Raw genomic sequence first — 26,662 nt, 5'->3', positions numbered from 1 at the left:
GGACACAACTGAGCAACTTCACTTTCACTTTCACTTTCACTTTCATTATTAGGGAAATGCAAATCAAAACTGCAATGAGGTATCACTGTACACAAGTCTGAATGGCCATTACCAAAAATCTACAAACATAAATGCTGAAGAGGATGTGGGTAAAAAACAACCCTCTTGCACTGTCAGTGGGAATGTAAATTGATACAGCTACTATGGAAAACAGTATGGAGACTCCTTAAAAATCTAGGGGAAAAAACCACCGTATGACCTAGCAACTCCACTACTGGGCATATACCCTGAAAAAAAACCTAACTCAAAAAGACACATGTACCCCAAAGTTCACTGCACGCTATTTACAGTAGCTAAGACGTGGAAGCAACCTAGATAGCCATCAATAGATCAATGGATAAAGAAGTTGTAGTACATATATACAAAGGAATATTACTCAGCCATAATGAGAAACAAATTTGAATCTGTTGTAGTAAGGTGGATGAACCTAGGGCCTGTTATACAGAGTGAAATAAGTCAAAAAGGGAAAAATGAATATTGTATATTAATGCATATATACGGAAACATGAAAACTGGCACTAATGAACCTGTTTGCAAGGCAGGAGAGACACACAGAGAATGAACTTGTGGACACAGTGGGGGAAGAAGAAGGATGGATTGAGAGAGCAGAACTGACATACATAGACTACCATGTGTAAAATAGATTGCTAGTAGGAAGCAGCTGTATAGCACATGGAACCCAACTCAAGGCTTTGTGATGACCTAGAGGAGTGGGATGGAGGAGGGAAGGGAGGTTCAAGAGGGAAGGGACATATGTATACTTATAGTTGATTCACACTGCTGTATAGCAGAAACCAACACAATATTATAAAGCAAGCATCTTCCAATTTAAAACGTGATTCTTACAGTGGCAAAAAAAAATGTATAGTGAAGAACTTTCTCTTATGTATCAAGTTAGCAAATATTAAATATAGTGCTTATACTTGAGAAGAAGAAATGAAAGAAGCATTCTCATATGCCTGTTCCTATAGAGGAAATTTATGAAACTTATTGGAAAGCATTTAAAAATTTTAGGTTAATATCATAAACGGAATTACCCCCTTACAGTTCATAATTCTACTTTTGGGGATCTGCCCTATAGAAACAGCAAGAATGCTTACAAATATTTATATACAAGTTTGTACATCAAAGCAAATTTTGAATGAAGAACCAAATATCACATGACATTTAACGTAAGAAAATGATTTAAAAAGTTACAGACCTCCTTCAATATCCAAGGGGAATTCGTTCTATGACCCCTGCAGATATCAAATTCCTTTGCATAAAGTGCATAGGACAGCTGACCCTTCGTATCTGCAGGTTCCACAGCCAATTGTACATATATTGTACAAATTGTACATATATTATACATAATTGTACAAATATTGTACAAATTGTACATATATTGTACATAATTGTACAAATATTATTTCTTGTAATGATTTTAGGCAATATTTAAAGCATAGAAAAGTTTTTAAGAGTGAAAGTATGTGGGATTTAAAAAGCTTGCTAGTTACCTTTATATATAGCACCATGTCTTTGTTGTTGAATCAGTAACTCGATGAATAAATCTGCACATTCACATACATAAACATATTTAAAGAATGAATGAATAAATGAATTTATAAAAAGTTGGCTTGAAGCTGAACATTAAAAAACTAAAATCGTGACACCCAGTTCCATTATGTCATGGCAACTAGAAGGGGAAACCTTCCCTGGTGGCTCAGACGGTAAAGTGTCTGCCTGCAATGCGGAAGACCTGAGTTCTATCCCTGGGTTGGGAAGATCCCCTGGAGAAGGAAATGGCAACCCACGCCAGTACTCTTGCTTGGAAAATTTCATGGACAGAGGACCCTGGTGGGCTACAGTCCATCGGGTCCCAAAGAGTCGGACACGACTGAATGATTTCACAGAAGGGGAAAAAGTGGAAGCAGAGATAGATTTTATTTTCTTGGGCTCCAAAATCACTGTGGACAGTGACTGCAACCATGAAATAAAAGACACTTGCTCCTTGAAAGAAAAGCTATGACAAACCTGTAAAGTGAATGTATTAGTTGCTTAGTCATGTCTGACTCTGCAACCACAAGAACTGTAGCCCTCCAGGCTCCTCTGGTCCATGGGATTCTCCAGACAAGAATACTAGAGTGGGTTGCCATTTCCTTCTCCAGAGGATCGATCTTCCCAACCCAGGGACTGAACCTGGGTCGCCTGCACTGCAGGCAGACTCTTTACCATCTGATCCACCAGGGAAGACAGTATATTAAAAAGCAGATACATCACTTTGCTGACAGAGGTCCAGTTAGTCAAAGCTATGGTTTTTCCAGTAGTCATGTACAGATATGAGGGCTGGACCGTAAAACAAGTCTGAGCACTGAAGAACTGATGCTTTGGAACTGTGGTTCTGGAAAAGACTCTTGAGACTACCCTGGACTGCAAGAAGATCAAATCAGTCAATCCTAAGGGAAATCAACCCTGAATATTCATTAGAAGGACTGATGCTGAAGCTCCAATTCTTTGGTGACTTAATGCAAAGAGCCTACTCATTGAAAAGGAAAAGACCCTGATGTTGGAAGAGATTGAAGGCAAGAGGAGAAGGGGGTGGCAGAGAATGAGAAAGTTAAAAAGTATCACCAACTCAATGGACAAATCTGCACAAACTCCAGGAGATAGTGAAGGACAGAGGAGCCTAGTATGCTACAGTCCACAGGCTACAAAGAGTCAGATACAACTTAGCTACTGGACAACAACAACACACGTACATACGTGGACAAAGAAACAAAGCTTGCAGGAGAAGAGTTAAGTCTGTATTGCAGAAAATATGGTTAATTTTTTGCCTTCTACTTTAGATTTCTAAATTTTCAAAGTCTTCAATGATGAATAAGTACTACTTATTTAAGCAATGTGCATGAATTTGAAGGAGATAGATTAGATTGTTAGCAGATCAATAATTGTCCTATTGGACAAATGTAAGCTCCAGATAAGCTTTATCTGACATGGCCAGAGTGTTCAAAGAAATATTTATAGGATTCATTGCTCAAGAAGATTTGGGGTGAAGGAGAAAAATGAAGCAGAGTAGGTTTATATATATATATATATAGCAAGTAAAATTTAAAATGGGAGCTTGAGGAAAGAAACATGATTAAATGAGTCCAGAATAAACAAATGAAACACTATAAACTGGTAACAACAGAACAGTCAAAACTGATGTGGTAACACTAGTATAATTATATAGTATATATTATATAGTATTATTATATAGTATAATTATAAAGTTAAACCTATCAATGAATTTATGTATACATATACATGTATATATACACAAACACATATGCATGTATACAAACATACAGCATACATGTGACAGAGTCAATTCCTAGGCAGGTTGATAAGAAGTCCAGGATCCCTGAGGAGGAGAAAGAGGGGGTCTGGGGCTCTTGAGGAGAATATAGGGGTCAGGAATTCTCAAGGAGGAGGAAAGGACAAATGTTTTTTTCTACATTCCTTAGTAAGGATTATGTAACAATAATGTATCCCGCTTGAGGACAGTTTCTCCTTCCTGAAAACCTTCTGACTAATCCTATTATCTTAAAAATGTATATTATGGGAGTGGGTCTGGTAAGATCTTTCTATTGTGAAGTTCTAACCCTGTTATCTTAAAATGTAAATTGTGGGAGTGGGTCTAGTAAAATTTTTACAACTTTGAGACATTTTTTTTACTTATTGCAATAGCTAATTTAAAAAGTATATAACTCCCTTACTTAGACTAAGCGAGGGGGGCACCCTCCGTCATCCTTCTGATGTCTGTGTCAGAAGCTTTCTCTGTCCCTTTTTCACTTTAGTAAAACTCTGCTATGCTCTTGGGTGATCAAGCCTGGTCCCTGGTCCCGAAGCTAAATCTTCTTCTTTGGAGATCAAGAATCCAACACCGTTCACCATAAGCTATCACATGCACAGTTATATTTCAAAAAATAAAGAAAATGGCAACCTACTCCAGAATTCTTACCTGGGAAATCCCTTGGACAGAGGAGTCTGTCTGTAGCTTAAGACCCCAAGCTATAGTCAATAGGGTTCTAAGAGAATCAAATAAAAGACCTTGCAACTAAATAACAAAGCAATACAACTAGGTTTGTGTATCAATGGTAACACAACTAATTTAATGTCTTTCTTTGAATACCAAATTAACCTCATTCATTGATCTTGTCTGTTGGCATATTTAAATTTGTGACCCCTTAAAGTTATTAACAGAATATATTTTAATTTGCATAGTGTTTTACATTTGTATTAAAATGTGAGCTTTTTTAACTTTACTGACTTCATACTGCAACCTGCTTTTGATTATTCTAATATTTATTATTTTAATGTTGTGTGATTTTTGGCTTTAAGCTAATTTTCTGAAAGTCAACCCACAGAAAGCTAATTTGCCTTGGCCAATTCACTCAGTGTCAGACTACCTAACAGTCAATTCATGAAATAGTTATCTGATATTTGGGAAATGAAATTATCAATCTTATTATTTACTGTTATTTTTTAATCTCTTAAATTATACAAGATTGATTTAGTGGAGTAGCTATCACTGAATTGAAAGATTTCTGTGAAGTTTTAATAAAGTACTCTTTATTTTGTCTTCAGAAATGTATCTTAAGACAATTTCTGTTTATATATGCCCAATTTATATCTCTCTAGTTATACTAGCAGAGACAGTTTTTAAAATTTTGTGAGAACAAAAGCAGAACAGTGTTTTCTGATCTGGCGTGTAAGAAGTTTGGAAGTCACCACTCCATCTTAACAAGTAACAAAAGAGAACAAACTGAAAATCAACAATTTTTATGTCAGATAACTAAAGGTCACAGGACAAACTGATGCCTCCAAAATGATTGAGGCAGACAGGCAAACACAGAGAACCACAAATGTCCAGGGTGGAAACCCAGGAGCAGAAATCCCCATGAGATTTAGCACCAGAACAGGAAACGGATACACTACCAGAGGCTCAGTCTGATCAGGTCTGAGGGTTAAAAACTCTGAGAGTGTCCAATGGTTCCCATGCTTTTGTGAATTTTACCTCTAGGAGCTGGACCAGATTCTCACAGTAAATATCGGAGAAAAATTCCCTTGCATTTTCAGCACGGGGAGGGGAAAGGAAGGAGCTTTTGAATCATACCAAAATACTCTGTTCTTCTTGACAAGGTTTAACCTTAAGAGAAATTACTATATCAGAGCCTAAATTTATTGAGTTTTCTTTTTTTTTCTGTGCCTATCTAACATAGGTGAAGGGAAAATTCTAACTCTAGCCTCCTTAGCAATCATATTCCACCTAAGAAGCAGGGGAAAACTGAGAAACCCTTGTGAAATTCACAGACCAAAGTTGTATTAGGTCTAAAAGATAGACCTAATGACAGGACTATAGAACGCTTCCACTCCTCTTCCATAGAGCTTACCACATATTATTAAGGCTTTCACTATGGCAGTTCCTTTTACCCAGTCATCATGTACAGCTATCAGGAAAAAAATGACAGGGTTTAAAAAATAGCAAAACACACAATTTGAACAGAGCAAGTATCAGAGCATCCTACAATAAGGATGTTGGAATTATCAGACTAGGAATTTACATTAACTGTAATTAATATTTTAAGGACTTTAACAAATAAAATAGACTGCAAACAAATACAGATAGGTAATGGAAACAGACACATGGAAATTCTAAGACAGAATCAAAAAGAAATGCTAGAGATTAAAAACTACAACAGAAATGAAGATGGGATAAGGAGTAGACTTGTCAGAGCTGAGGTAAGAATCTCTGAGTTTAAGGATTTCTCAATAGAACTTCCAAAATTAAAAGACAAAGAGGAAAAAATACTGGAAAAAAATCCCAGACGTTCCAAAGACTATGAGACAACAACAAAGGGGATAACTCGTGTGAAATGGCAGTGAAAGTGAAAGCCACTCAGTCATGTCTGACTCTTTGTGATCCCATGGACTATACAATCCATGGAATTCTCCAGGCCAAAAGAAAGGAGTGGGTAGCCTTTCCCTTCTCCAGGGGATACTAGAAGGCAAAAAAAAAGAAAGATATGAAAGACACTGGAAGATATAATGATTGAAAATTTTACAAAATTAAGGTTAGATACCAAACTAAAGACCCAAGAAACTCAGAATCCAACAAGCAGGATGAATGTCAAAAGTTTACATGTAGGTATCATATTCAAACTGTAGAAAATCAAAGGATTTGAAAGAAGCCAAAGGACACCAAAAAACCCTTACCTATAGAGAGACAACGATAAAAATTACATTGGATTACTAGTCAGAAATAATGCAAACAAGAAGAGCATGGAGTGAAATATTTATAGTGTTTATAAGAAAATAATCATCAAGCTAGAATTTGGTTTCCTGCAAAATTAATCTTTCAAAAATGAAAAATAGACTTTCTCAGACAAACCAAAATTGAGAATTTGTCATCAGTAAACCTGTTGTGGTAGAAATGATAAAAGAAGATCAAAGATAAGAAAAATTATGTAGATCAGAAAAATCAGATTTACCTAAAGAAAAGAGTATTAGAGATGGAATAAGTAAACAAAAAAATTTTCTGTTGTTCTTCTTAACTGATTTAACAGAAATCAGATTGTTCAAAAAAATAATAGCAGCTTTGTAATCAATTATGTATGTTTCTCTGTAAGTAAACTGAATGACAGCATGATGCAAAAGATAGGAGGGAGGACATGGGTTATTTTCTTATTATAAGATTACTTATACTACAAGCAGTATAGTGTTACTTGAAAGTGGACTTAGGTTAGTTGTAAAATTTTTACTGCAAACACTAGGGAAGCCCACTAAAAAAAGTAAACCAAAAAATATAACTGATGTGTTAAGAAAGAACAGAAAATGGCATCATATATTACAAAAGGCTCAACTAGAATGACAAAAAGAATAAAGAGTGGAAGACAAAAATAAGAACAAGGCAATAAATAAAAAACAGTAATTATTATTGCTATTATTCCAACTATATCAATCATCACTTTGGGTGTTAACGTTCTGATATACCAATTAAAAGAAGCTGGAAAAGTATGGCTGAAGATGGTAACATAGGAGGACCTTGAACTCACCTCCTCCCATGGACTCGCTGAATCTACAACTACTACAGTTTCCTCTAAAAGAAAAAAAAAGTCCAACACAAGCTAATTGATTCCAACATACCAAGTGAATGAGGAAAAACCCACATGGAAGCAACCAGGAGATGCTGAGATACAATCTTGCCATAAAACCCACACCCAGTACAGTGACCCACAACCAGGAGAGAATTCAAAATCCCTAGCTTCTGGCAGAGCAGCAAAGGATTTCAACCTCACCTCTGGCACCCCAGCTTTTCAGACATGCACCTGAGAAATGAGCCCCACAGAATCCAGTTTTGAAAGCCAACAGGGCTTGCATCTATGAGACCCGCAAGGTTAAAGCAAGGGATAATGCCAGCAATAAGGCGAAGTGAAAAGCTACCTTTGCTGTTCCCCCTCCATCTACAACCTGCAAAACATCCACACTGCAACAAAGTTGTCTCTGCCCGACACAGCAGCACACTAGAGAATTCTACACATCTTTAAAGCTAAGGGCAGGTAAACTGGAATAGACAGAGAAAGCAGAGGCTGGACCTGCAAACCTGGACCTCCAGCCATGACAGCTACATCTGCAACCACAGAGAACCCAGGGGGAGCAGAGCAGGTGCACGGATGACCATGGCCTCCTGGCTACAGCCGCACCTGCAGCCACGGGTGACTGAGGAGCAGCAGCAGTGGGACATGGGACACTGTTCCTCCCGCTGCTAAGCCACGACTCCGGCCCCCTGTCCCCTAGCCCACAGCAATGGAGCCCACAAACTTTAAAACCTGTTACAAGTGGCGGCATGATCCTGGCTCCTGTATCACTCTTCCCCTCCCACAGTGGTGGTAGAGCCTGAGAACCAGGTGATCCTGGACAGGAGGGAAGAGCCCACCTTCCCAGTGCTCTCGGTAGCAAGGACAGTGACGCTGACAGAATCTCTAAGGCACAAGAAACGTGACGGTGAGGGCACAGGCAACGACTCTGACAGAAGTGCTGGAGGGCGGAATGTGCGGGCTTTAAAGTACAAAATAACCAGAAACAGCTCCTGTAAGAAAAGCCCAATACTTATGCTCTTCCACCACCTACTGGAAAATAAAAGAAAGCTCTCTAATTTCTAACTCACTGAATCATTAGAATCAAGCAGAAAGATATTCCCTACTTAAAATGCACCAGAAGTGGAAAGACTCATCAAGCGCCACGAAGAACCAGTTAACAAAATTTCACAAAAGGAAAATGAATCATTCAGAAATTGAACTTTAAGTCAAAAAATACTGCAGTCTAACAGAGAATTCAAAACAACTGTCATGAACAGACTCAAGAAGTTACACGAAAACTCAGAAAGGCAGTTCAGTGAACTCAGGAATAAAATTAATGAACAAAAGGAATACTTTACCAATAAGACTCAGACTCTAAAAAAACTCTAAAAAAAGAACCAAATAAAAATTCTGGAGCTGAAGAACTCAATAAATGAGATGAAGAATGCATTAGAAATCTCTAGAAATAGAACAGACCATATGGAAGAGGGAGCTAACATGAGCATGAAGATAGAAATCTAGAAATGATACAAGTAGAATAGGAAAGAGAAATAAGATATAAAAATGACAAAAATTCTGCGAGAGCTATCTGACTCTTTCAGGCAGGGTAATCTGGGTAACAGGTATCCCGGAGAAGAAAGGGAGAAAAGAACAGAGAGCATTTTTAAATAAATAATAGTTGAGAACTTCACAAACATGGGGAAGGAACTGGATATATGAGGACATGAAAATAAAAAAACTCCTAATAATCTTAATGCAAAAAGACCTTCAAGACACACTAAAATTATCACACGTCACTGATAAAGAATTTTAAAGGTAGCCTAGAAAAAAGGGACGGTAACCTACAAAGGAACCCCCACTAGTCTATCAGCAGAAAAACTCTACAGAGATGGCAGGGGGCAGAGGGGTGACATTCCCAAAATACTCAGAGAAAAAAACTGTCACCCAAGAATACTCTATGTGGCAAAGTTATCACTCAGATATGAAAGAGAAATAAAGACTTTCCAAAGACAAAAGTTGAGAGTTCATCACCTCTAGACCTGCCTTACAGAAATCTTGAAAGGAACTCTTCTACCTTAAATGCACATTAAACTTTCAGTAAGGTGATATATCTGGAGGAGGAAATGGTAACCCACTCCAGTATTCTTGCCTGAAAAATCCCATGTATGGAAGAGCCTGACGGGCCACAATGTAAAGGGCTGCAAAGAATCAGACATTACTGAGCAACTAAGCAAGAAGATATATAGACAGACAAAACTAAAAAAACAAACAAACAAAAAAACAACTGCAACTCTGCATCAGAATAGATTTTGTAAAATTTTGTTGTAGCATAAAGATTAAAGGGAAAGAAATAGAAAAAATAACTAGAGCTGTTTCAATTTGGTAACAAATTCACAACATAATCTGAGAAAACAAAAACACAAAAGTGAAAGAGGAAATTGATGGAACTCATATAGGCAAATGAAGATAAGAAGCTATCAGGAGAAAAGCCAAATATATTATGTATAAGAAATTTTATTTCATTTTTAATTAATTTTTATTAGAGTATAGAACTGGACATGGACCAACAGACTGGTTCCAAATAGGAAAAGGAGTACATCAAGGCTGTATATTGTCACCCTGCTTATTTAACTTATATGCAGAGTACATCATAAGAAACGCTGGGCTGGAGGAAGCACAAGCTAGAATCAAGATTGCCGGGAGAAATATCAATAACCTCAGATATGCAGATGACACCACCCTGATGGCAGAGAGTGAAGAGGAACTAAAAAGCCTTTTGATGAAAGTGAAAGAGGAGAATGAAAAAGTTGGCTTAAAGCTCAACATTCAGAAAACTAACATCATGGCATCTGGTCCCATCACTTCATGGCAAATAGATGGGGAAACAGTGGAAGCAGTGTCAGACTTTAATTTGGGGGCTCCAAATTCACTGCAGATGGTGATTGCAGCCATGAAATTAAAAGACGCTTACTCCTTGGAAGGAAAGTTATGACCAACCTAGATAGCATATTAAAAAGCAGAGACATTACTTTGCCAACAAATGTCCATCTGGTCAAGGCTATGGTTTTTCCACTGGTCATGGGTGGATGTGAGATTTGGAGTGTGAAGATAGCTGAGCGCCGAAAAATTGATGCTTTTGAACTGTGGTGTTGGAGAAGACTCTTGGGAGTCCCTTGGACTGCAAGGAGATCCAACCAGTCCATCCTAAGGGAGATCAGTCCTGGGTGTTCATTGGAAGGACTGATGCTGAAGCTGAAACTCCAATACTTTGGCCAGCTGATGTGAAGAGCTGACTCATTGGAAAAGACCCTGATGCTGGGGTGGATTGTGGGCAGGAGGAGAAGGGGACGACAGAGGATGAGATGGCTGGATGGCATCACTGACTGGATGGACATGAGTTTGAGTAAACTCTGGGAGTTGGTGATGGACAGGGAGGCCTGGCTGCTGCGATTCATGGGGTCACAAAGAGTCGGACACGATTGAGCGACTGAACTGAACTGAACTGATAGTTGCTTTACAAGCTTGTGTTAGTTTCTACTGTACAGCAAAGTGAATTAGCTATACTCATATACATACCCCTCTGTTTTGGATTTCCTTCCCAATTAGGTCATCACAAGGCACTGAGTAGAGTTCCCTGTGCTATACAGTACATTCTCATTGATTGTCTATTTTATACATATTATCAATGGTGTATATACGTCAATCCCAATCTCCCAAATCACCCCAACTCCCCCTTCCTCCCTGGGTTTCCATATGTTTGATCTCTATCTGTGTCTCCATGCTTTGCAAATAAGTTCATCTATGCCATTTTTCTGGATTCCACATATAAAAGATATTTTTCTCTGACTTACTTCAGTGTGTGACAGCCTCTAAGTCCCTCCACATCTCTGCAAATGACACAGTTTTGCTTCTTTTTATGGCTGGGTAAAATTCCACTGTATATATGTACTGCATCTTCTTTACCCATGCTTCTCTTGATGGACATTTAGGTGGCTTCCATGTTCTTCTGCCAATAGTGCTGTCATGAAAACTGAACTGAAGGATATTGTTGAATTTCGGTTTTCTCCAGATATATGCCTAGGAATGGGATTGCTGGGTCATATGGTAGTTCTGTTTTCAGTTTTTCAAGGAACCTTGATACTATTCTCCCTGTGGCTGTACCAGTTTGCATTCCCACCAAAAGTGTAGGCGGCTTCCCTTTCCTCCACATCCTTTGCTGTATTTATTGCTTATGAATTTTTTTGACGATAGCAGTTCTGACCAGTGTGAGGTGATCTCATTGTAGTTTTGATTTGCATTTCTCTAACCATTAGTAACACTGAGGATTTTTTTCATGTGCTTGTTGGTCATCTGTATGTCTTCTTTGGAGAAATGTCTAACTAGGTCTGCCCACTTTTTCATTTTGTCTTTTTCTTTTTTATATTGAGTTGTATGAGCTATTTGTATATTTTGGAGATTAATCCTTTATCAGTTACATCATTTGCAAATATGCATTATGTAGGTTGTCTTTTCCAGTTGTTTATGGTTTCCGTTGCTGTGCAAAAGCATTTAAGTATAATTAAGTCCCATTTGTTTATTTTGTTTTTATTTCCATTACTCTAGGAAGTAGGCTCAAAAAGATATCACTGCTATTTTCATATCATAGAGTGTTCTGCCTATGTTTTTCTCTAAAGAGTTTTATAGTATCTGGTGTTGTATTTAGGTCTTTAATCCATTTTGAGCTTATTTTTGTGTGTGATATTAGAGACTAGTCTAATTTTATTCTTTTACATGTAGCTGTCCAGTTTTTCAGTAAGCATCATTTATTGAAAAGATTGTCTTTTTTCCGTGTATTCTTGCCTCCTTTGTTATAGATTAATTGATCGTAAGTTGTGGGTTTATTTCTGGGTTTTCTATCCCATTCCATTGATCTATATTCTTATTTCTGTGCCGGTACCATACTGTTTTGATTATTGTAGCTTTGTAGTATAGTCTGAAGTCAAGGAGCATGATTCTTCCAGTTATATTTTTCCTTCACGATTTCAATTTTTCAAGATTGCTTTGGCTATCTGGGGTCTTTTGTGTTTCCTCTGTTCCATACAAATTTTAAGATCTTTTTTTGTTCTAGATCTGCAAAAAAGCCATTGGTCCAAAAGTACACATGCACCTCCATGTTCATAGCAGCACTGTTTACAATAGCCAAGACATGGAACCTAAATGTCCATTGGCAGAGGAATGGATAAAGAAGGTGTGCTACATGTGTACAATGGAAAAAGAACAAAATAATGCCATTTGAAGCAATGTGAATAGACCTAGAGATGGTCATACTGAATTAAGTAAGTCAGACAGAGAAAGACAAATGTCATATGATATCGCTTACATGTGGAATCTAAAATAAAGGCTACAAATGAACTTATCTACAAAACTGAAATAGAGTTACAGATGTAAAAACAAACGTATAGTTACCAAAGGTGAAAGTTGGTGAGGGAAGGATAAATTAGGATCTTGGGATTAACAGGTAAACAACACTATATATAAAACAGAAAACTAATAAGGACTTACTGTATGCACAGGTAACACTACTCAATATTCGGTAATAACCTATATGGGGAAAATCTAAAAAGGAATGGCTATGTATATGTATAACTGATTCACTTTGTTGTACACCTGAAGCTAACACAACACTATAAATCAACTATACTCAAATAAAAATTTTTAAAGAAGAAATAAAATAAAATAGGTGTGTTCCACTATCACTTGAGATTGACAATCCAACCTTCTATCCACTGCACTCTTATACTTTTTTGGTATGGGAAATAAATTGGCCTCAATGGGGAGAAAAGTCTATTATAAAAAGAGGGATAAAACAAATAGTTTTCCCTCACACTATGTATTCACAGACACACAAATTTTATCATAATTACCTTCCTGCAATGAACGGGTTAAGGCATTTATTGGAATATTTAACACCTCTGAAAAGTACCCAACTATAATAATAAATTTGCTAAAGACATCAGCAATTTAATGCTATAAAATGTTCCCTAACGCAAATGGCAACAAATTTAGTAATCTGATTCAGCCCCATATAGCTAGATACAACAGGTCCTAGCACATGATAGAAACCCAATAAATGTCAAATAAATTAATGACTTATGCTGAAAAGTATCTAAGAGAGATATAATTTGGGGAAATATGAATCGTGTGCTTACTTACTCCATTTCCATTGCACTTCGCTGAACAATGATTTAATTTGTCTATAAACGGCCTTACTTCTAAACATTCACGATTTACACAAATCTAAAGAAAAACAAACAATTTCCAAGTTAGAGGAGTCCAGTTATCTTAACATTACCATCAGTAATTTTATAACATAGGACAACAGTTATTCAGTGCAGTAAATTTCCATTAAGTACTGCTTCTGCTGCATCCCACAGATTTTTATGTTATATTCTCATTTTCATTTAATTCAAAATGTTTTTCAATTTCTCTTGAGATTTCTCCTTTGGCATAAGTGTTATTAAGAAATGTATAGTTTAAGCTACAAATATTTGGGGATTTTTCAGATAAGTTTAATGTAAATTATGGACTTTTGGTGTAGCATCATGGATAGTGGAGTTTGCATTTATGTAGCGGTAAATGGTACATGGAAATTCCCTGTATTTTCCACAACTTTTGATGTGAACTTAAAACTTTTCTAAAAAATAAAGTATTTTTTTAAATAAATTTTTAAGAAATTATTCTGGTTTTTTAAGAAATCTCCACACTGTTCTCCATAGCAGCTGTACTAGTTTGCATTCCCACCAACAGTGTAAGAGGGCTCCCTTTTCTTCACACCTTCTCCAGCATTTATTGCTTGTAGACTTTTGGATAGCAGCCATCCTGACTGGCGTGTAATGGTACCTCATTGTGGTTTTGATTTGCATTTCTCTGATGATGAGTGATGTTGAGCATCTTTTCATGTGTTTGTTAGCTCACCAGCCCAGGTTGGATGCATGAGACAAGTGCTCGGGCCTGGTGCACTGGGAAAACTCAGAGGGATTGGGTAGAGAGGGAGGTGGGAGGGGGGATCGGTATGGGGAATACATGTAAATTCATGGCTGATTCATGTCAATGTATGACAAAACCCATTACAATATTGTAAAGTAATTAGCCTCCAACTAATAAAAATAAATGAAAAAAAAAAGAAAGGAAGAAATTATTCCAGTTTATGTTATTGCTTCCCCATGTAATAAGAAGCTTGAAAGTTGCCACTCCATCCTAAAAACAATGAAAAGGTTGAACAGACTGAAAAAGCAAAAACTTTAAGGATCCATAAAAGTGGTTTGGTGGCAAATCACTGCTCTCAAATTGGAGAGACAGACAAGAAAATACAGGGAGTCACAGCTTACCAGAGCAAAGATTAACAAGGAGAATGCTCAGATACCAGTGCCAAGTAAGGAAAGTAACTGATGAATTGTAACAGCCTCAGTAAGGACAACCCCAAGACTTAAAAACTCCAGAGGCACCCAGTCATGAGGGACCACACTGCTTCATGTGATGTATATCCAAGAGCTTAACCAGGTTCTCACAGTAAATATTAGAGAAATGTTTTTTCTTGTTATCTTGCAGAAGGAGGGGAAAAGAAACTATTTTGAAGTAGCCAGAGCAGTCTGTTCGTAACAAAACCGGCCCTTAGGAGAAACGAGTTATTAATTATAGCCTCATCTGCTTGTGTTCTATCGGAGCCTAACTGATCTGGGAGAAGGAAAGTACCCAATATCAGTCTGCTCTTAACCTTCCATATGTGAAAAGAGAAATAGCCAACTCCAGTCTGCTCCAGCCATACTTTCCCATCTAAGGGAAGAAAGAAAAAAAAAAACCTGAAAGATATTTGTGAAGTTCACAATCCAAAGGCACAGGTTCACTGAAAGACAGATCTAATCATAGGACTGAAGACTATTTCCCTGCCACAACACCGCCCCCCACATCACTAAAGTTCCATTTACAGCAGTCCTTTTGCCTGGTGCATCATGCTCAGCTCTCAAGAAAACAGATAAAGTTATATTAAAAGCCAAAACACATAATTTGAAAAATGGAGCAAGTATCAGAACCAGACATTGTCAGGAATACTGAAATTATCAGCCTTGGAGTTTAAAACAACTATGAGAAGGAAATGGCAACTCATTCCAGTATTCTTGCCTGGACAATCCCAAGGACAGAGGAGCCTGGTGGGTATAGTCCATGGGGTCGCAAAGAGTCGGACACAGCTTAGCGAACACTCATTCACTCATGATTAACATCTTAAGGGCTCTAACAGACAAAGTAGATGGCACGCAGGAACAGACAGGCAATGGAAGCAGAGAGACAGCAATCCCAAGGGAAAAGAAATAAATGCTGGAATGAAAAAAAAGTACTAACAAAAATGAACGATGCCTTTAACGGGCTTATTAGTATACTGTACATATCTGAGGAAGGAAATCTCTGAGAGAGAGGATATATCAAAAGAATACTTGAAAACAAAAAAGCAAAAAGAACAAAGACAAAAAAAAAAGAATATTCAAGGGACAACTACAAAAAAGCATAATGGAAATGCCAGAAGAAAAAGAAAAAGGAACAGAAGGAATACTTGAAACAATGTGCATGCTAAGTTGTTTCAGTCGTATCCTACTCCTTGCGACCCCATGGACCCCAGGGCGCCAGGCTCCTCTGTCCATGGGATTCTCCAGGCAGGAATACTGGAGTGGGTTGCCATGCCCTCCTGCAGGGGATCTTCCCAACCCATGGATGAAACCCAAGTCTCTTACATCTCCTGCATTAGCAAGTGGGTTCCTTACCACTAGTGCCACCTGGAGAACCCATTTGAAACAATAATGACTGAGAATTTTCCCCAAATTAATATCAGACATGAAACCACAGTTTTAGGAAACAATAAGAGAAGAGTATCAGATCACCAAAAACTATCATGACCAAAAGTCACCCAAATACATACATTCATTTTACATATTTAATATTTTATTCAAAATCATCTGTCAGGTAAGGCGGAAGAGTCAAAATTCAGATCTCTGTGCTTCTGTCTTTAAAGGCTACACTTTATACTATATGATAGTTCCTCATGAGCAAATTTCTGACTAAGAACTAAATGAGATTCTGAAGTAAAGTTATTCCATGCTTTCTCCATATTTGATTGTTTTGTCTCATAGATAATCAACTATAACAACAACCAAGAATAATAGCCAACCTATATTTAGTTCTTACTATGTGTTGGTCATTGTACTACACACTTTATAGTATCGTCTCATTTCATCTTTGCAATAACTCCATAGAGTAAATGTTATTATTATCCCCATTTTACACACAGCCGTGATATCTCAAACAGGTTGGGTAGCCTGCAAAATGTCAAAACCCAAGAGGTAAAGATTTATTCCTTGTGGCACCATCTAAGTTGTGGTCTTATCTACTGGGTCACAAAGAGACATATATAATTAAGTGGGATTTCTTCTCACTTATTCAAGAATAAAAGTAAATTCCCAAGTTATGGAATATTTAACTACAAGTATTCCCAAGACCTCTCTCCTTCACACTCCTGTCCCAAAACTCTTGGGGCTTCCTTGCTTACAACACTGAAATTCTAAAAAGTAACGAACACTCCCGTTTCCCTCAGAGACCAACTGAAGCTTATTCATTTTCTCCTTATCCAAATATTTAAGGTTATTTGGTCATGTGTGTGCTTAGTCACTCAGTCGTGTCCAACTCTTTGCAACCCCATGGACTGTAGCCCTCCAGGCTCCTCTGTCCATGGGATTCTCCAGGTAAGAATACTGGAGTGGGTTGCCATGTCCTCCTCCAGGGGATCTTCCCAATCCAGGGATCTAACCCAGGTCTCCCCCGTTGCAGGCAGATTCTTTACCAACTAAGCCACAAGGGAAATTAATAGAATAGATTTTTTATTGATTTTAAGCTATTTACCCTCTCTTTATCACAAATAGTGCCATTATTGACCACGAGTGGATCTTCTGTACCCGTTGTTTCATAGTGCATTGTTATGCATACAGTACTTCGCACAAAAGCATAAATCACAGAAGCACTGTCTCGAAGGAAAGGAGTTTGAAGTGGGTAGGTACAGATTAATCTTCCACATATAAGACTCCTGCAAACATAATAAAAATATGTGATTATTATACATTAGGCATTTATTATGAATGCTTCATATTTTCTTTCTTTGACCAAAAAAACAAAGAATGGTTCTCCATTTATGGCAATATATCTAAGGAAATGTAACACTTTCCTTCTAATAGTTAAAGTAAAATGTAAAGCCACTGATATAAGCTTACCTTTCAATGATACTAATGTTCTTTTGATTCACTGTACAGATTGGTGTACTGATTGCCAAGTAAACAATTCACTCAAGCATTTTATATCTCTCTATAGAGGGGCAGAAACTAAGTTGTGACCTCTACCCACAAAGACCTTACAGTCTAATACTAAATATGACATAAACCTTATTAAATGTGCTGTAAGTGAAATAAGCGGATTCTTACAGATATTTAAGATGAAGATGTATTCTAACTTAGTAGTCAGGGAAACGTCATACAGAAGATGCCATCTGAGTCCAAGCTTATGAATTAGTAGAATTTCAACAGGCAGAGTAAAGTATTTCAAAACAAATGTCATAGCATAAGCATTACTTAGGAAGGAAGTAGTATTACAAGAAGCATAAAGTTAGATGATATGTCTGCTGCTGCTGCTGCGCTAAGTCAGTTCAGTCGTGTCCGATTCTGTGAGACCCCATAGATGGAAGCCCACAGGCTCCTCTGTCCCTGGGATTCTCCAGGCAAGAATACTGGAGTGGCTTGCCATTTCCTTCTCCAGATGATATGTTTACCAGCCTGTAAATTCCATGAGTACAAGGATCATGTATGTTTTGCTAACTTGTATCTAACTAGCTAGTGGCCAGCATACAGTAGGTTCTTTAAAAATATTTGTTAAAAGAAATTCATGACCAAAATATCAAAGAACGGGCTCTTCAGATGCAGGAGAAATTGAACTTCATTTTAGAGACACTGGGCAGTCTTCAGCTTGGGGAAGCATTCAAACGCATGGGGGCAGTATTTTCATTTTTAAAATAATGAGTATGTTCAGACAGGAAGAGGTGCAATGGCTATCATTAATTTCAATCTTGGATTAGATCTTGGAGCCTAGTAATCATCTACATATAAATGTTTAAAAATCAGGTTGAAATTTAATAAGCCTGTAGTACAAGAATGATGTCAAGACTAAAGATTTTGATTTCAGATTAACTCCTGCACACATGTGATACCTGAAACCACTGGAATTAATGACAGACATAGTGAAAAACTAAAAACAGAATTTTATAGTATCTAAGACAGGAATTTTCACAATTTGCACAGCATACCTCCACGGGCAAAATGTATATCTGGGTCCTTCTTTACCACAGTTCCCAAATCTATCCGTTTGAGACTGTATTTCTTCATAGCAGGCAAATGGAGCATTTTTTGAACCTGTCAAAGTTAGAGATATATTTGGATTAAAACTTCCTTTAAATTAAAACGTCCTCAATTTCCTCATATGTTTCTTTGCTTTTTTTCTCTATCACTGTCATCTATTCAAAGGTTCCCTAGTGAAGTTTTAAGAAGAGAGAAATGAAGTGAAAAGTAATGCTCATGATTATTTCTCCTTTTAATTCATTTTGGTCATTTGTAGCTCAAAAGATACTATGAGGGTAGAGAAGAGTTGAAAGTGAAAGTGTTAGTTGCTCAACCGTGTCCAACTCTTTGCAGCTCCATGAACTGTAGCTCACCGGGCTTCTGTTTCAAAGAATTCTCCAGGCAAGAGTACCGGAGTGGGTTACCATTCCCTTCTCCATGGGATCTTTCTGATCCAGGGATCAAACCTGGGTCTTCTGCATTGTAGGCGGATTCTTTACCATCTGAGGCACCAGAGGAGAGTTATAAAGTATAAATCTTAGGAGAGCTCTGTGAAAGAAGGCAATAGAGAGAGAATACAAGAAAACTATTCTTGTTCTCCTAGATTCTGAATAGGAATTTATAAAAAGCCAGGTCTATTAAAAAAAAAAAAAAAAAAACTCATTAAAGAAACATCATACCTTCAGAAAGTCTGAAGTGAAGGGACCAAAATTGCCAATCCATACATATGTACCTATTTTTCCTTTGTTATTGTACTAGCTTTCTATCACTGGGTAAAAAATTACCAAAATCTTGACACCTTAAAACAACACCCATGTCACAGTTTCTGAAAGTCAGAAGTCTGGCAAAGCACAGTTAGGTCCTCAGTTCAGGGTCTCAAGGCTGAAATAAAGTTCCTGGTTGGGGTTACAGCCTCATTTGAGTCTAGAGTCCTCTTCAACCTCATTGGCTGTGAAGAATTCATTTTTTTTGTAGTCGTTGCTTCATTTTGTTACTAACTATCTGTCAAGGGTTGCTCTTGGCCCTAGGAACTCTTGCTCAGGTCCTAGTGACATGGCCCTCTCACAAAAAATGGCTGTTTATTTCTCCCAGTAAAGTAGACATAGATGTTTTTCTGGAACTCTCTTGCTTTGTCGATTATCCAACAGATGTTGGAAATCTGACCTCTGGTTCCCCTGCCTTTTCTAAATCCAGCTTGAACACCTGGAAGTTCACAGTTCACGTACTGCTGAAGCCTGACTTGGAGAATTTTGAGCATAACTTTGCTAGTGTGTGAGATGAGTGCAATTCTGTGTTCGTTTGAACATTCTTTGGCATTGCCTTTCTTTGGGATTTGCCGGGAGCCATTATGGGAGATCCCACCCATGACGAGGTCATGAAGAAAATCCCTGACAGGCAAGGCCATCCAGGATCCCATCCATGACGAGGTCATGAGGAAAAAACCTGACACGCAAGGCCGTTCAGGATATAAAGGACCCTCCAGGTTGGCCTCGGCCTCTACCCCACCCTGTATCCTCCCCCCTTTTCTGTTGTTGTTCTTGTTTGCCCTGCTGCAGATTTTTGTATTGCCTGCCGAGAGCTCTCCTGCTCCTTTTTCACTGAATAAAGATCAACTTAAAACCCTAACTAATAAATCTCCTGAACGCTGGTACCCTATGAAGCGATCAGGGATGAAGGAAATTCAAACCCTTTTGCTGGCATTCTGGCTTATTTGATAAATGTGTGCTCTCATTGCAAAAAATGGTCATGATTGTTCTAAACATCCTAAGCACAGTACGCTAACAAAAGAAACTATTAAGCATAGGTCCCTCCGCGGGGTGAGAAAAGCTCCACAAATATAATAGTCACAAATGAGCCTAACAGAAAATAGTTTAGATAGATTAGCTGGTGACTTCTTGCAGGTAATTAACTTTTAGACTAAGAGCCTGTTTTGTGTCATATCTGCTGTTTTTGCAATCCTTTGCATTTCTGTTCTGTAAAAATGTAATCCTATCTAGTTCCCATAGAGATGACGCCTAATAGAAAGAAAATAGACCACAAAAAAACAGGGTCGGCTACTGAAGTTGCTTAAAGTTATACCAGGTGCAAGCCATAAATTGTCAACAGGCCTGGAAGCCAAAAGATATTATACATAGAGATTAACCATAAAAAAAGGCCCTAATAGGCACAGAGACCTTTGGGGGGTGAGGAAGCCCTATTAGAGAACACAAAAAATATTGTTTTAAAAGTGGTTATTGGATCAACGTTTGATTGATGTTAATGTGCTGAGGTCGTATAGTGGAAACTATTGTTAATATAGTTGGAGATCTAGAAAAATAAGAGTTTAGCCCTAGTGTAAAAACAATAAGATAATTGTTAATTTTAACCAGGAGTGCTAAACAGGGCCTGCCTCACCAGGACCACAGAGTCTTTGTGTGTTAAACTTTTTAGATAAATTTAGCTGAGAACTTCTGCAAAAAGACTGACTTTTGTGTTAGCAGGATTGTATTTCTACTATGTTGCAACCTGCTGTACCATGAGACTGCCAATTTTCTGTTTTCTGCTAAGCTCAAGGCCAGAAGATAATGTACAAAAAATCTATGGGAAAAGACTCTCATAAACAAAAAATATACAGAGAACACCTGGTTTCATGAAGGACAAGCTGATGTAATGTTAAACTAAGTCTGTATGCTTATCTCCCCCTAGAAATGTACCAACTTAGGGTATAAAGTCTATGGTGAAAAATAAAGCAACTGCCAGACTCTGCTGCACACTCCAGTCTGGTCTCTTTCTTTCTCTCTTTCTTTCTTTCTCTCTCTCTCATTCGCTGACGCCGTTCATCCTGAGGGTTCCCCTGGATCCTGCTGGGGCTGGACCCCAGCAAGGATTGGAAAAAAAACTGACCTTTTCCAGTCCTGTGGCCACTGTTGAATTTTCCAAATTTTCTGGCATAATGAGTGCAGCACTTCCCAAGCATCATCTTTTACGATTTGAAATAGCTCAACTGGAATTCCATCACCTCCACTAGCTTTATTCATAGTGAAGCTTCTTCAGGTCCACTTGACTTTGCATTCCAGGATGTTTGGCTCTAGGTGAGTGATCACACCATCGTGGTTATCTGGGTCATGAAGATCTTTTTTGTATAGCTCTTCTGGGCAATTTTGCCACCTCTTCTTAATATCTTCTGCTTCTGTTAGGTCTTCTGTATCGCTAATCTTCCTGAAGAGATCTCTAGTCTTTCCCATTCTATTGTTTTTCTCTATTCCTTTGCCAAAGCCTTTGACTGTGTGGATCACAACAAACTGTGGAAAATTCATAGAGATGGGAATACCAGACCACCTGACCTGCCTCTTGAGAAATCTGTATGCAGGTCAAGAAGCAACAGTTAGAACTGGATATGGAACAACAGGCTGGTTCCAAATTGGGAAAGGAGTACATCAAGGCTGTATACTGTCACCCTGCTTACTTAACTTATATGCAGAGTACATCATGAGAAATGCTGGGCTCGATGAAGCACAAGCTGGAATCAAGATTGCCAGGAGAAATATCAATAACCTCAGAAATACAGATGATACCACCCTTATGGCAGAAAGCGAAGAAGAACTAAAGAGCCTCTTGATGAAAGTGAAAGAGGAGGGGGAAAAGTTGGCTTAAAACTTAACAATCAGAAAACTAAGGTCATGGCATCTGGTCCCATCATTTCATGGCAAATAGGTGGGGAAACAATTGAAACAGTGAGAGACTTTACTTTCTTGGGCTCCAAAATCACTGCAGATGGTGACTGTAGCCATGAAATTAAAAGATGCTTGCTCCTTGGAAGAAAAGTTATGACCAACCTAGACAGCATGTTAAAAAGCAGAGACATTACTTTGCCAACCAAGGTCCATCTAGTCAAAACTATGGTTTTTCTAGTAGTCATGTATGGATGAGAGAGTTGGACTATAAAGAAAGCTGAGTGCCAAAGTACTGATGCTTTTGAACTGTGGTGTTGGAGAAGACTCTTGAGTCCCTTGAACTGCAAGGAGATCCAACCCAGTCTATCCTAAAGGAAATCAGTCCTGAATATTCATTGGAAGGACTGATACTGAAGCTGAAATTCCAATACTTTGGCCACCTGATGCAAAGAACTGACTCTTTGGGAAAGACCCTGATGCTGAGAAAGATTGAAGGCGGGAGGAGAAGGGGACGACAGAGGATGAGACGGTTGAATGGCATCACTGACTTGATGGACATGAGTTTGAGTAAGCTCTGGGAGTTGGTGATGGACAGGGAAGCCTGGCGTGCTGCAGTCCATGGGGTCACAGAGAGTCAGACACGACTGAGCGACTGAACTGATCTGATTTCTCCCAAGCCAGCCAAAGAATCTTCTGACATTTCCCACCTTTTAAGGGCTCATATTATTAGGTGAGGCTCCACTTAGAGTGATCTCCTTTGGATTGATTCAAAATTGACTAATTATGGACCTTAATTAGGTCTTTAAAATCCCTTCATATTTTCTATATAAACTAATCATAGGGACGATAGTCCACCATATAGTCACTGGTTCTCGCCCAACTCAGAGGGAAGATTCTCCAAGAAAATACCACAGTAATGATGGGGAATATCTTAAGAGTTCCACCTAGCAAAGTTACTTTCTCTAGAATAAACCATACTAAGTCTAACTGACCATCTATAAAATATAAAAGTAGGTAATAATATCTACCTTAGTGGATTATTACTAAAACTAAGATGATATTATTAGGCACTCAATTCCAACCTAATCCTTTTCCATTTTCTTTTAAGTTTGAGAAGGTTTCTCTTATTTACCAGCCATTTCCATGATTTTATATTTTCCCCCAGTATTTATTGGAATTTTTTGCCTTCTCCTAATTCTCTCTTTCTATAATTTCTTTTTAAAGTTTTTATTTTCTAGTGTTCCTCTTTTTATTTTTCATTTATTTTTATTATTTGGAGGCTAATTTCTTTTTCTACAATTTTTAAACATTAGCCCATCAAAGGTGATTGTGCATATACTGTGAGGGCAGTTAACATTATTCTGAGTATTGACGGTGTTTAATCAGTTCAGTTGTGAATCTGAGACTACCAGGTTAGGAATATTCTTCATCCAATCCTATCTTTACTAATCCAAATATTAGTGAAATATTCCTTCTAAAGGTACCAATGTGCCCTATTATTAATTTCTCCCTTGAATACCCTCTCTCATGTTAGGGACTTTCTCTCAGCTTAGTCTGGGTTTTGCACGGTAATATGGAAACACCAAAAGGGCAATATGTTGAAAAAGTGAAATCGCATGTTAAATATCTCCTTAAGTCCAGTATACTGACCAAGTCTACAAAGTAAGAGAATTTGCCCTTTCATAGTCCAAATGGTATGTTTAGATTCCCTCTACCCAATTATCAAATGTTATGAGGCACAATCCCCTTCATAGATCACTGCCTTGTTGTGGCAAAGGGGCTTGCTTCACCTTCAATGAAGCTATGAACCATGCTGTGTAGAGCCACGCAAGATCGACAGGTTACAGTGACAAAACATGTTCTGACAAAACATGGTCCACTGGTGGAGATAATGGCAATCCATTCCAGTATTCTTCCCTGGAAAAAGCCATGAACAGTATGAAAAGGCAAAAAGATATGACACCAGAAGATGAGCCCCCAGGTCAGAAGGGGGATAGAGCTACTGGGATAGAGCAGAGGGCAATTATTAATAGTTCCAGAAAGAATGAAGTGGCTGGGCCAAAGCAGAAACAATGCTTAGTTGTGGATATATCTGGTGGCGAAAATAAAGTCTGATCCTATAAAGAACAGTATTGCATAGGAACCTGGAATGTTAGGTCCATGAATCAAGGTAAATTGAACATGGTCAAGCAGGAGACTGCAAGATTGAAAATCAACATCTTAGGAACCAGTGAACCAAAATATATAGGAATAGGCAAATTTAATTAGGATGACCATTATATCTACTACTATTGTCAAGAATCCCTTAGAAGAAATGGAGCAGCCCTCACAGTCAACAGAAGAGTCTGAAATGCAGTACTTGGGTGAAACCTCAAAAATGACAGAATGATGTCAATTTGTTTCCAAGGCAAACCATTCAACATCACAGTAAACCAACAACTGTGCGTAAGAAGTTTAGGTTGACCAGTTCTTTGAAGACATACACCACCTTCTAGAACTAACACAAAAAAAGATGTCCTTTTCATCATAAGGGATTTGAATGCAAAAGTAGGAATTCAAGAGATACTAGAATAACAGGCAAGTTTGGTCTTGGAATACAAAATGAATCAGGACAAAGGCTAACAGAATTTTGTCAAGAAAACATGCTGGTCATAAAAAAGTACCCTTTTTCAACAACCCAAGAGAGGACTCTATACATGACATCACCAGATGGTCAATACCATAATCAGATTGATTTTATTCTTTTCAGATGAAGATGGAGAAGCTCTACACAATCAGCAAAAACAAGACCTGGGGTTGATTGTGGCTCAGATCAACAGCTCCTTATTGCAAAATTCAGGCTCTAATTGAAGAAAGTAGGGAAAACCACTAGGCCATTCAGGTATGACCCTAATCACATTCCTAATACAGTACAAGTGATTAATAGATTCAAGGGATTATATCTGGTAGAGTTCCTGAAGAGCTGTGGACAGAGATTTTTAACAAACCATCCCAAAGAAAAAGAAATGCAAGAAGGCAAAGTGGTTGTCTGATGGGGCTTTACAAATAGATAAGAAAAGAAGAGAAGTGAAAAGTAAGGGAGAAAGGGGAAAATATACCCAATTGAATTCAGAGTTCCAGAGAACAGCAAGGAGAGATAAGAAGACCTTCTTAAGTGAACAACACAGAGAAGTGGAGGGAAACAATAGAATGGTATAGACTAGAAATTTCTTCAAGAAAACTGGAGATACCAAAGGAATATTTCATGCAAGGATGGGCACAATAAAGGACAGAAACAGTAAGGACCTAACAGAAGCAAAAGAGATTAAGAAGACATGGCAAGGATACATAGAATAATTATACAAAAAAGTCTTAATGACCCATGGTGTGGTCACTCATCTAAAGCCAGACATCCTCGAGTGTGAAGTTAAGTGAGTCTTAGGAAGCATCACTACTAACAAAGCTAATGGTGAAAGAAATCCTGCTGAGCTATTTAAAATCATGTATGTGGGGTTCTCATATGTATGAACTAAAATCTTATTTCTCCAGTTAATCTCTCTTCTGTCATTTTAGTTATTTGACCAGGCAAAAGAACCAGAGAAGTTAATGGGGATGGGAAAAAATAAATAAAATAAAGTAGAAGCAACTTGGACTTCATCCAAAGCTGTGATCAAGCATTTAAAAATACAAAGAAAGTCAACATACATAAATCAATTGAATTTCTGTACACTAACAACAGCTGAAATTTTTTAATTCCATTCCCAATAGCATCAAAATCAATATGATACTTTGGAATAAACTTAACCAAGTAAGAGATGTATAGCCTGAAAACTGCAAGATCTTCATGAAAGAACTCTAAGAAGACACAAAAAGAAAGATATTCTGTTCTCATGGGTCAAAGAATTTACATCATTAAAATATCCATATAGGGACTTCCCTGGTGGACTAGTGGTTAAGAATCTGTCTTGCAATGTAAGGGACATGGGTTCGATCCCTGGTCCGGAAGCTAAGATTTCACATGCCACAGAGCAACTAAGTCTGCACACCGCAAGGACTTAGTCTTTGTGCCACAACTAGAGAGTCTCTGTGTTGTAACAAAGATCCTGTGTGCCACAACTAAGACCTGAGAGAGTCAAATAAATATTTAAAGAAAAAAAGAAGTCCTTATCATCCAATGCCATCTACAGATTCAAGGCAATCCCTAACAAAATCCCAAAGGTATTTTTCACAGAAATACAAAAAACAATTTGAAAATTTGTATGGAACCACAAGAGATCCTGAATAGCCAAAGCAATCTTGAGAAAGAACAAAGCTAGAGGTACACCTTCCTTGTTACAATTATATAACAAAGCTATCGAAACTAAAACACTATTGTATTGGCACAAGAATAGACAAAAAGACCAATAGAATAAGACTGAGAGCCCAGAAACAACCCCCCACAATATGCTAAACTAAGATTTGACAAGGG

At 37.9% G+C, this 26,662-nt stretch overlaps 1 protein-coding gene across 5 annotated transcripts in view; it reads right to left on the bottom strand.

The window, feature by feature from the left end:
* The window catches only part of LOC136176582 (disintegrin and metalloproteinase domain-containing protein 32-like), a 151,563-nt gene that overhangs the window by 29,480 nt on the left and 95,421 nt on the right, over window positions 1-26,662 (bottom strand). For all 5 annotated transcript variants that reach the window (XM_065946976.1, XM_065946973.1, XM_065946974.1 and 2 more), the window contains 3 exons: window positions 18,532-18,637; window positions 17,085-17,265; window positions 13,353-13,436 (listed from right to left, as the gene is read on the bottom strand). In XM_065946976.1, coding sequence (XP_065803048.1) covers window positions 13,353-13,436; window positions 17,085-17,265; window positions 18,532-18,637 — 371 coding nt within the window. The remainder of the gene's footprint in view (window positions 1-13,352; window positions 13,437-17,084; window positions 17,266-18,531; window positions 18,638-26,662) is intronic.

Source organism: Muntiacus reevesi, chromosome 10 (assembly GCF_963930625.1).
Source record: "Muntiacus reevesi chromosome 10, mMunRee1.1, whole genome shotgun sequence".
NCBI classification, from domain to species: Eukaryota; Metazoa; Chordata; class Mammalia; order Artiodactyla; family Cervidae; genus Muntiacus; species Muntiacus reevesi.
The sequence above is the reverse complement of the archived record's forward strand: the minus strand, read 5'-3'. Positions and strand labels throughout refer to the sequence as shown.